We start from the raw sequence: 12137 nt of genomic DNA on the forward strand, positions 1-12137 counted from the left end.
GAATATTGGAATTCGCCATATTTTTTGGAAAGAGAACCACTTTAAGTGCCTAAATCCTTATTTTGAGTCGGAGGTCTGATTTTCAAAGGCGTGGAACTCAAGCTTTTGTACTTAGCTTGCCATAATGTAACTGTAGCAGTATCATGATGTTTCTTGGCAACAGCCCCCACGCTGTATGTTATCCAAATGTTTAGAGTCAAAACTTGCAGTATTTTGAGCTAGTCAGATAGCGTCTGTGATGTATATACTGTAATGAGAGAGATTTCAGCATTAAGTGCCTTTTTAGAGGCACTGAATCAGAAATCAGTAACGTAGTAGTGGTGGGGGATAACAACACTGAGTTAGAAATTGTGATCTGACTTGCCTGGGTTAGTTCTGCCTGTTAAGAAACCTAAATGCCAGCTCTAACAGAGAAATAGTCTGCTCAGTGCATCACAGCTTGAAGAGAACTGAACTCTAGTTTTAGATCAATGAAGCCTTTACCTTTTGAGTAGGGAAAATTTGCTTTCCAAACATTCCTCATGAAAGCTATAATTTTACAATCCATTTATAAAATGTTCTTATAATATAATGGAAAAAAATTATTTTGCATTTATTTTGCATTTAAATCAAGATTTGCTCTAAGCACACTTTCAGGCCAAACATATTGATATCTGACTCCATGCACAATTCATTTTGACATAGGCAGTATATGATCCCTTGTGCTGGGCCACAAGTTGCAGACACAACAGACCCCAAGTTTGGATAACTTTACACATGTATGAAAATATTATTCTTGTTTCTAAACCACTAATGGAACCAAATACTGTCTTCCAGCAGTGAGGCAATGTGGGAGGTAAGAAGGGGCGGTGGGCTTTCTAAATCTCAGGAAAAATACTAATTACTGATTTCCAAAGAAAATATTCCTTGAGGATATTTCCTTAACTGTGCTTCATATATTTATGCAGAATGTAAACTAAGCACAGTGCTTTACAATCTGTTCAGGCATATTGGTCAATGTTGAATAATCAAGAATAATGTCACATTAATAAGAGAACTTGTTTATATTTTCAGAATTATCTGGCATACTTGTAGGCCTCCTCTATTCTTACATTTTAATAAGAAGACCCATTTCCACTTCCCTTTGACTTGCCTAATATATCCGCGTGTGATCTAGTTTTCAGCTAGTTTAATAGGAAATGGGAACTAAAAGCCTTTGTTTACGTGTTGTGTACATAACTGAGCCTCTAAAATACTATTCAAGGCATTGAAAAAGGAGCTATAATCAAGGCAAAGAAGATTAAAACACCTATCAGGGATGGTTTAGATAATGCTTGGTCCTGCCATAAGTTCAGGGGACTGTACTAGATGACCTCGCCAGGTCCCTTCCAGTCCTACGATTTTATGATTTTGTGAAAAAAGAATAAAATACAGATCTTGTATGGGAAGACAATCCTGCTACCCAGGGATGAGATGGCTGCCAACTGCTCATTAATTCCTGAGTCTGGGCTGTTGTCTAGTCCTTTGCTCTTTTGTGGTTAGGTCTAAAATGTGCCATTTTCTGACTTTTCTGTCTCTGTGGACTGGAGCCTGATATTGTCAATGGACATTTTTCACTTTAGGATGCTGATAATTTACAACTGTAAATATGGGCATGCATGCAGAGTTGCGCACAATCCGGTTCAGATTAAAGTCTCTCCAAAGCAGTGCCACTTTTACATTCTGGGTCAGGCAGCAAGCATGTCCACTATACTTCTTTTTCTGCTAGAAGTATAAGGGAAAGACATCAGAGAGCAGCCATCTGTTAGACCCACCCTGTTGCTCAGGTGTTCCTTATTTTATCTCATCCATGTGGTAAGTGTTGTTGAGGAAACAAGAAATTGTTCTTCCCAATTTCTTGTTTCCTCAACAACACTTCCTCTGGCTTTTGGATTCCCCTACCATTGAAGATGTGTTGTGGGGCCAAACTGTTTTTATTTGAGACTCTAACACTTCCACTTTGAAATCTTGCATAATCCAGCTGGCAGCAGAGTTTGATGTGCTCTGAATTGCATTACGAGCTAGAGCTGAAAGTTCAGGTAGATGTTCCAGGGCCTAATCATCTTTATATTTTATCTTTAAAGGTATGTTCATATGAAGGCAGAGGCCATACCCAAGTTGTAGAGGTAGAATGGAAGGTCAAAAGAGGAGCAAGAGCCATAGTGAGAGATGGGTTGGGGGCACAGTGGGAGATCAGCCAGTAGGTGGACAAGAATGGAAGAGGAGGGAGGAAGAGTTATGTAGTTTTGGATGGGATGGCTCCAGCAGGGGGCCAAGGTGAGGGGTACTCCTTAGTTTAGGAAGTTCTGGTATCAGTCAGATAAGCATCTGACTTGAACCTCTAAAGCTTTTAAGGTTAATTCATCAACACTAATAATACCTTCCAGTAAATTTATTCTTTTGCCTAAAATGAGCTAAGGTAAATATCTAAATGAAAAGGGATCAACAATTCTAATAAAGTTGTTTTACATGAAGTTTCCCTAACATGTGATTTTTTTGTATTATAGACAGAACCTCCTCAAAACCATTATTATTTATGCCACAGCTTGATGTAGTCAGATTACATTATTTGTACCATTGTTGAACATGATGCATTGCTGTTGGTTAACTTAGGCACCATATGATCTAAACTTATTTGCTGAGGATATGTACATATGGCCATCTGAGAAGAAGAGTGATGTTCACTGATAGGTGAAAATATTAACCCTGGACACAGCAATAATCTAGAAGACACTTCCGATTTTGGCTTTTTTGGCATGAAAACAGATGGATCTTGCAGTGAAGTTGGAAGCTCTGAGGCATACCTCACTGTTCATAAGTTGCTATACTGAACTGCTAAATAACATTTGTTATCCAGTTTGTAATGTCCAAATAATGTACGAGAATAACAATTTTAACATGGAAGGTCCTCTTGATATAGAAGCCTTCACCTCAGAGTAGCTGGTTTGAATTCAGCACCGACTGATAATGTACAAAAGACATTACTCTTCAGAGCTGAGCAGGAAATGGTTATCCCATCCCATGAATATCTCCAAGAGTTCAAAATCTTTTCCCATCTTGAATTGGGATGAAATGTCAAAAACTCAAAATACTAAAAAAATGAAAAAGTTTTTTTAAAAAAATGTTGGTTCAGTCAAAACATTTGTTTCAATTTCAATCTTTATAAAAAATTTTTTTCAGTCTAATCAATTTAAATTTCATAACTGGAAAATTCCATAATAAAACATTTCCACAATTTTGAAAAAAAAAAAAAAATTGGCATTTTTTTTTGAGTTGGTAAATTTGTTGAACTCAACCCTGTTTTGCAAACAGTTTCAATTTTGACAAATTGGCATTTTTGGAGGAAAATATGATTCCTCAAAAAGTTTCCAACACACTCGATATTATGTAATGGCTGCTTGGTTAAATGGGTTTTGTGGTTTCATTCCAGTTTCAGGCATCCACATCATAAAAGCTGCCACCACAATTGGCTGTGAAATGCAGCTTTGTTGAACGTTATCAGCAAAGAGGCCATGGATTCAATTGCTATTGAAAATCAACTGTTTTCATCCCTGCTTGGTAAATGGTACATTTTCCTATATTTTCTGAATTATTTTTGTCTTTGAGAGTATTGCATTGTTATAATAGCAATAAAGAAATATTAGTACCATGAGAGAAAAGTTTTGGACTCAATCTAACCTTGCATTGAATGAACCCTAATAGTTTTGCCACTACAGTTATACACTACCAGAAACAAATTCAGTGTATGTTATTTGAGCTCTACTTCTACATTTGTGTATCTGAAATGTGACTTTTGTTAACAAAGTAATTCATGTGTACCATGTTACTCAAAAAAACCCACATGCCCTTTATAGATGAACTATTGTCTACTTGGATTCTCAGTATCCTTTCTATAATTGTAATTTATACAATACAAGAGAAAAGATGTTACTCACTTGTGTTTATCTTCTGAAGTGAGATGTGTTTTTCTAGCTGTCTTCGAAGTTTCACTTCTGCTCCATATTTGCCCGTAGTCCCATTGTCAGCCAGAATAAAATGGGAGTGCATACTATTGAGTACTGTCAGTTTACTCATAGGATTGGACATTGTCTGGTACGGTCGGACCACCTGCATTTTAGAGACAAAGAAAGCTCAATATGACAAAACAACAAACATCCTCGGATTAAAGTAAATCAGGATATTTATGGTGAGTTGTAGAGAGGTCACAATTAAAAAGTAATTGTCAATAGTTACTATTTTGTAGTATTTGAGATTTTGCAGTTTCCATGTATACATAGCATAGGAAATAATTGTGGCACTTGCAGTAGTGTGGTATCTTTTGGTAAATATTGACTTTCTAATGGCTACTACTATTAAAAATAACTTTAGGATATTCTTTTTCAATGAGACTGATAGTCTGAATATAGCAAAAACAACGAGAGTCCTGTAGCACTTTAAAGACTAATACATTTCTGCAGGCATAAGCTTTCGTGGGCTGCAACCCACTTCGTGAGATGCATGAAATAGAAATCAGATAGGAGGTATATATATACATCCAAGGGTAAGAAACAACAATGGGGAGGGTAGGTGTAAAAGTCCATTCAGTTAGAGTAGATGAGGCCTATTCACAACCATTGATTAGAAGGTGAGAATGTGTGAACAGTGACAATTACTTCTTGTAATGAGAGAACCATTCCAAGTCCCTATGCAGACCCAGTTTGATTGTGTCAAGTTTGCATATGAGTTCTAGCTCTGCAGTTTCTCGCTGAAGTCTGTTTTTGAAATTTTTTTATAAAAGTATGGCAACTTTCAAGTCAGCTACAGAGTGTCCTGGGAGATTGAAGTGCTCTCCTACTGGTTTATGGATGTTACCATTTTTTATGTCTGATTTATGTCCATTTATTCTTTTGCATAGTGACAATCTGGTTTGGCCAATGAACATGGCAGAGGGGCATTGTTGGCACAATGGTATATATTACATTAGTAGATGTGCAGGTGAATGAGCACCTTATGGTGTGGCTGATGTGGTTAGGACCTGTGATGGTGTCATTAAGTTCAGTGTGTGGGAAGAATTGGCAATGGGGTTTGTTGCAGGAATAGGTTCCTGGGTTAGTGTTCTTGTTGTATGGTGTATGGTTGCTGGTGAGTATTTGCTTCAGGTTGTCTTTAAGCAAGGATAGGTCTGCCTCCCACAGCTTGAGCGAGTGAGGGATCATCTGCTAGGATAGGTTGTAGATCCTTAATGATGTGTTGGAGAGATTTTAGCTGGGGGCTGTAGGTGATGGCCAGTGGTGTTCTGTTGTTTTCTTTGTTGGGTCTGTCTTGTAGTAGGTAACTTCTGGGTACCTCTCTGGCTCTGTCAATTTGTTTCTTCACCTCTCCAGGTGGGTACTGTAGTTTTAAGAATGTTTTATGGAGGTCCTGTAGGTGTTTGTCTCTGTCTGAGGGATTGGAGCAAATCCGGTTGCATCTTAGGGCTTGGCTGTAGACAATGGATCGTGTAATGTGTCCAGGGTGGAAGCTGGAGGCATGAAGATATGTATTGCGGTCAGTTGGTTTTCGGTATAGGGTGGTATTAATGTGACCATCCTTTATTTGTTTTGTAATGTCCAGGAAGTGGATTTCTTGTGTGGACTGGTCCAGGCTGAGGTTGATGGTGGGGTGGAAATTATTGAAATCCCAGTGAAATTCTTCGAGGGACTCTTTCCCGTGGGTCCAGATTATGAAAATGTCATCAATGTAGAGTAGGTAAAGAAGAGGTGCTTGGGGATGAGTTTTGAGAAAGCAGTGTTTTAGGTCAGCCATAAAAATGTTGGCATACTGTGGGGCCATGCGGGTGCCCATAGCTGTGCCACTGACTTGAAGGTATAGATTGCCTCCAAATCTGAAGTAGTTGTGGGTCAGGACAAAGTCACAAAGTTCAGCTACCAAGTGTTCCATATCATCATCAGGGAAAATGTTCCTGATGGCTTGTAGTCCATCTTTGTATGGAATGTTGGTGTAGAGAGCTTCTACATCCATAGTGGCTAGGATGGTGTTTTCTGGGAGATCACCGATGGATTGTAGTTTTCTCAGGAAGTCAGTGGTATCATGAAGACAGCTAGGAGTGCTGGTGGTATAGGGCCTGAGGAGAGAGTCCACATAGCCTGACAGTCCTGCTGTGAGATTGCCAATGCCTGACATGATGGGGCGTCCAGGATTCCCAGGTTTGTGGATTTTGGGTAGCCCCTGGTCGGGGCTCAGGGGGTGTGTCTGTGTAGATTTGTTCCTGTGTTTCTTCAGGTTGTTTCTTAAGTAGATCTTGTAGTTTCTTCTGGTAATCTTCAGTGGGATTGGATGGTAGTGGCTTGTAGAATGTGGTGTTGGAGAGTTGTCTGGCAGCCTCCTGTTCGTAATCTGACTTATTCATGATGACTATCACACCTCCTTTGTCTGCCTATCTGATTATAATGTCGGAGTTGTTATTGAGGCTGTGGATGGCCTTGCATTGACAAAGGAGGTGCTGTAGTCTCATCTACTCTAACTGAATGGACTTTGTTTACACCTACCCTCCCCATTGTTGTTTCTTACCCTTGGATGTACATATATACCTCCCATCTGATTTCTATTTTGTGCATCTGACGAAGTGGGTTGCAGCCCACGAAAGCTTATGCCTGCAGAAATGTATTAGCCTTTAAAGTGCTACAGGACACTTGCTGGGGTGGATTAACAGCATCGACTTCTGGATCGACTGAGCGGATTTTCACTGACTGCTCAATCGATCCAGATAAGTTGATCTGATGGCGGTGACTTTGCCACCGTCAGTGTAGACATAGCCTGGAAAAGCTGTCCACTTGGGGAGCTAGAGCGGAATAGCTACTGTGCTTAAATTCAAACCATAGCTTATTTTACAATAGCTTCTCCACATAGACAAGCTTTTAGACTTGAAGGCCCCCTTTTCTCTTGTTGAAAAAGATTTATGAGGGAAAAGTAAAGGTTTATAAATAATAGCACTTCGTAGAAATTCCCTGGCCAGAGGACACTTTTTATGTTCTTAAAATGTCAGTGCTTACAGTACTTTTGTTGGTCCTTTGAAGACTAATGAAAGCCTACAGACCAATGTAATTGTTATAAACTATCACACAGAGCAGTATTCAGTTAGGCATTTGCCAGAGAGAAAGAATAAGCAGTACTGAAAAGATCAGGAGGATGGCTTGCCAATATTGTGCAATTCCTCCTGTATTGGAATAGGAGATTGATTTTGGCTGTAGTTTCTTTTATATTATTCCTTTCTCTCCCTCAGTCATAAAACATTCATTCCACCCAGGAGTAAATGTTAAGAAATATTAATGCTTTGTTGACATAGACTCATCAGCTCAGTTTTCTTATAATAATAAAGTGACCATGCCACCCTTTGCCTCAGACAAAGGAAACCTTCCAGAGTTTGGTTACTGTTATCTGCTGTCTTGCATCAGTATCCAATTGGATTTATGCCAGAAAGTTGGGGCAAAGAGAGTAATTCTGATAAAAAGGGCAAGTAGATTGTCTGCCTATTACATGATTATAAGGAGAAAAAAATTCAGCCTGCTAGAAAATGAAATTTTGCTGCACAGAACTGTAGTCTGCACCTGAAAATAAGAGGCAACAATTTCTGCAACTGTCTAACATCTACTTGTCTAACATCTAACTGTCTGACAAGATAGTATTATTCTGACATACAGGGCTAATGAGTTGCAGTTCAAAAGATGCTATGGGTATAGCACTGTACAGATACAGTAATACTGCTTGGATGCAGATAAGAAGGAAACATTCTGGTTTCATGTCTGCTGTTAAATCAAAAGATTCGGATCCACAAGGACTTGAACAGTAATATTAATCAAAGTAAGAAATGAGTAAATCAGAATGAGATCCCTTACAATGAGACTGCACAAATCATGTGCAGTTAGTTCACTATCCATGATATGTCATGTTACAATAAAGATTATAGACTACATGGTGATACTCCAACCCTGTTTGAAGGTTAAGAAAAATTCTACGTGTAGACAACAAAACCCCATGCTTTGCAATTATTCCGTGGGGAGCACGGCTCTGCAGCGAGACCACAGAGTTTCAATTTCTCATCCTTACTGATGTCTATTTCTTTTGTTCTTTTCAGACCTTCATGTTTCCTGTGCAAGTTACAAGGTAGTAAAGTTTGACTCTAGGATTTGCTCATCTCTATCTTTATTGTGAATTAGGAAAATTGAATAAAACCTTTTGATAGGCTTTGTTTTCAAGGCAGAGTTAAGTTGAGTTGTCTGTCCTTGAATTAACTTCTCTAGAGTTAGGCTAGATCAGGTGAGAGTGGCCACAATGCAAATAACACTTGAGCTGCACAGAAGGATTGAATTACTGCAGAGTGATAGTGTCAGCTGCTCAGCTGTGCTACCTCGAGCTGTAGCCTATACCCTGCGCTGTATGTGGTAGCCTCAAGGAACCACAAAATACATTTTAGCACGTTTCCCCATTTGTCCTGCTCCATATTGCCCTGCACTGGCAGAATGGCTTTGTGAATTCATTTAGAGTGGACATCACTCAATTCCCCCTGCACCCAGGCCCCTCCCAAGGGTAACACCAGTATTTTCCCTTTGTATTATTGGGGACAATGAGCTCACTTCATTGACAACAAAATATAGTAGATGTAAATGAGGAATATATTTACTACTACCCTCATGCATAGTGACAGTTGTTTAGCCCTTTGGAGAACTAGACAGTTTCCAAGTAGAAGACACCAGGATACTGGTTATTTTGGGGGCTTTATCAACTGACATTTGGAAGGAGAGAGTGAAGATCAGAGAGAGTTTCTTGCAATAGGGTCGTTAAGCAGGTCAGGACTCTTGTAGCAAGTTGCAACCTGCTCCAGTTCCCCATTGCTAGAAACCATCCCACACTCAACTGCACAATCTGTGTGAACCACCTCCCCAGTTCCTGTCCTGAAGCAACTATTTTGTGAGTAACAGGGAGCTGACTTAGCTAGGAGTATAGGTTCACTGGAGGCAGGGATGGTCAGGAACTAGTTGGGAGTTGGTGCTAACTTCAGGTTGGTGGAGAGCATTCAGGAAGTGAGAGTGAACTGGTAGTAACAGGGAGATCTCAGGCTGTTGTTTCCTCATTAAGAGGAGTTCACAGAACAGAATATGGATCTAGGAGCATATGACATTTCCTAGGTTGATTGAAAAGGAATGATAAGCCTCAGCTAAGGGGTAGGAGAAGAACAAGAAAATTTTTTAAAAGTTAAACTGAAAAAGGAATATGCATGGTCAGGGAATAAAATGAAAAGCGGATATGTGTTCAAGTAGTAACATCTGAGTCTTACAATGACATCAATTAACTAACTCTTCCTCAGTCAGTCCAGCTGTGATATTAACTAAAAAGCAGGACCTTATAGAAACCAAGACACTGCCTCAATTTTGAGAAATCTAAACCTGAATACTGCACACCTAGTGATCAAAGGAAAAATGCAAAGAAGAAATAGTCATGTGGTTCACACAATAAAGTCAACAGATTCTAAATAAAGTCAATAGGAATCAGAAGACAAATTTTACTGCTTTAAAACACATCCTTAAACTATGGAACAGTTTGGCAGAAAGAGCAATACTTTAGCATTTGTCTCTGTGCACTGTATTCTAGTTACTGTTTATTTCTGTAGCACAAAAAAAAAAAGAGTTCCTCTATTGCTGTAATCTAGTCACACAAGAGATACTGATCTATAATGGGAGTTTTGTGTTTCCTTGACAGATTTCATTAGCATTGGAAGAAAAAGGTCAATCATTTTGGATAAGGAGGATAATTTTGCCTCTCTCCACAATAGTGTCCATTCTTCTTGTTCCTCCATCCCGCCCTCCTACTCCCAAGAGCCAACATCATATAGCACCTTTTTCTCTGGCTGGGAGAGCAGAAAGCAGACTCAGGGGTTCTTCTCAGAGCTAACCTGTGTCCCTCTGAGGAGATCCCAGCAAGGAATGTACTGAAATTGACAGACATACAGAGTTGTTTTCTGAGCATCCAACAACATTCTTTGCTGACAACATTATACTACTTCCATTCACAGGTAACAGAATCCATCACTGAAGCTGCCTTAATACAACTAATAGTTCATGTGAAACTGTAGCTTTTAAAAATCCTTAAATCAGGGATATTAAGTAGACATGAGCTAAGGAAGCCAGGATTTTTTTTGTAAAACAAAAACTAGGGATCATTTGGATTCATTTTCCATTTAATCCAACCTACCTAAATTTAGGTGCTGCATAAAGGGTCCCAGTTTTGGCTTATCTCTAGCATCATCACACAGAATATTTATGGTACATTTCAACTTCAAGTACAAGTACAGTGCAGTTGTCTGTTTAGAGCCTTCAGTTTTGTTCAGCCAATGTCTTTGTTTTAAATGATGTGAACAATATAAAACAGTAGATTTCTGCCACTGTAAGGCTCATGCAAAGCATATGCTACTGAAAAGCTCGCAAGCAGTAGCCATCCTGCTTTCAGCACCTGTGGTTTCAGAATTCAGAAAATGGTCAGTTTCTGAACATAAAATCATTGGTAAGAAAATTATTATAGTTGTTTGTGAAGAATTTTGCACTGTAGCTTTTTTTTTTTTTTTTTTTTTTTTTGGTAATATTTCTTATTTCATGTGCTGATTCTTACTGTGAATGGTCCTAGATTCAGTTGAGGTTTATACTGTGGACTTGCCTGTTCTGGTATAAGTACTAAATAGTAAAACCAACCACTATTGTCTCCTGTTTACTGGATAACATCCCTTGTCTAGAATAATAAGTACTTTGCTTTCTCCAGAATTTCTGCAGTGCTTCTTTTTTGACCACAGAACAGTTGCTGAGTGTAAATCAGAGATTAACTAAATAAGGAGGTGAAAACATTTTTAGAAAAAAGGTTCTGGATGAAATCCCTAAAATCAAGAACATTCAGAGAAAACATGGAAACTTCCTCCCTGCTGTGACTACATCTAGCAGTATTTCAGAGCAGTCATGGAACTGCATGTGATTACATGCATATAACCAGATGTTAGTTCTGAATAAGTGTGTCCACACAGAGGCTTAAGGTGGTTCAATTAATGAACTTGAAATTCAGACCTTTAGTTAATCATATTAATTTTCTTGAGTGTCCCTGTATAGGCAAGACGAGAGCTATACAATAAGAGTATTTTGAACTTAAATACACAAATTTAATACTAACATTCCTTGATCTAAAATGTGTATTTTAATGCCTCTACAGAGTCAAAAGGGATAACCCTAGAGTCATTATTCATTCCTTATTAACCCAGAACTCCCATTGAAATAAATAGGAGTTACGTCTGAATTAATAATAATAATACCAAGCTCATATATTGTGCTTTTCGGTAGATCTCAAGACTGAGTGTATTATGAATGGGAACTTCATGATTTGACCCAAAGAGAGTAGTATTAAGCATGTTAATCAATATTACTAAGTGCCCTGAAACTCACAAGCTAAGGGCCAGGACTAGGACTCTGTAGATATGGATTCAATTCCAGGCTATGTGATAAATACCTTGTATGACCTTGAGAAAAATCAGTTAATCCCTCTCTGCCTCACTTTCTCTAGCTGCACAATGAAGCTAACAAGACATCCTTTTTTCCCATCTATTGCCATGTTTGTATTGTGCCTTGCACAATGGGTCTCTGATCTGAGCCTGGAACTTTTAAACATTATGATAATAGTCAATTACAGTAATAGTTTGGCCAACCTACTTGTCCATATCCACCATGCCTCTGAAGAGGCTGAACTTCCTTGGACTTCCAGAGAGATTAAAAATTTGGACAAGCAGGCTAGCCAAGTGTAATGAAGTTTCTCAGCCATTACAGGAGGGATTAAAATTCATAGATAAAAACATTTGTTCAGTGGTCAAAATGGAGCCAGGGCAGTCAAAAAATCCCCAACAAAACAATACCAAAAACACTACTTCAATTAATTCTTTCCACAGCTTTAAGCACAGGATCAAATTCTCTGCTAGTGTAACTCTGCTGACTTCAGGGATGTCGTAGAATCACATCAGAGGAGAATCTGCCATTACATTTTGAACAACAGCTCCACTAGCCTCACACAAATGCATAGATTGCCTAGTAGCCCAACACTATTCCTGAGAAAAT

At 38.8% G+C, this 12137-nt stretch overlaps 1 protein-coding gene across 4 annotated transcripts in view; it reads right to left on the reverse strand.

Annotated features, from left to right (window-relative positions):
* Nucleotides 1-12137, reverse strand: part of TRPM3 (transient receptor potential cation channel subfamily M member 3) — a 593929-nt gene that overhangs the window by 148647 nt on the left and 433145 nt on the right. For all 4 annotated transcript variants that reach the window (XM_067569296.1, XM_067569294.1, XM_067569295.1 and 1 more), the window contains exon 6: nt 3954-4125. In XM_067569296.1, coding sequence (XP_067425397.1) covers nt 3954-4125 — 172 coding nt within the window. The remainder of the gene's footprint in view (nt 1-3953; nt 4126-12137) is intronic.

This window comes from Emydura macquarii, unplaced genomic scaffold (genome assembly GCF_026122565.2).
Source record: "Emydura macquarii macquarii isolate MOO-44397 ecotype Brisbane River unplaced genomic scaffold, CSIRO-AGI_Emac_v2 contig_2897, whole genome shotgun sequence".
Classification (NCBI taxonomy): domain Eukaryota; kingdom Metazoa; phylum Chordata; order Testudines; family Chelidae; genus Emydura; species Emydura macquarii.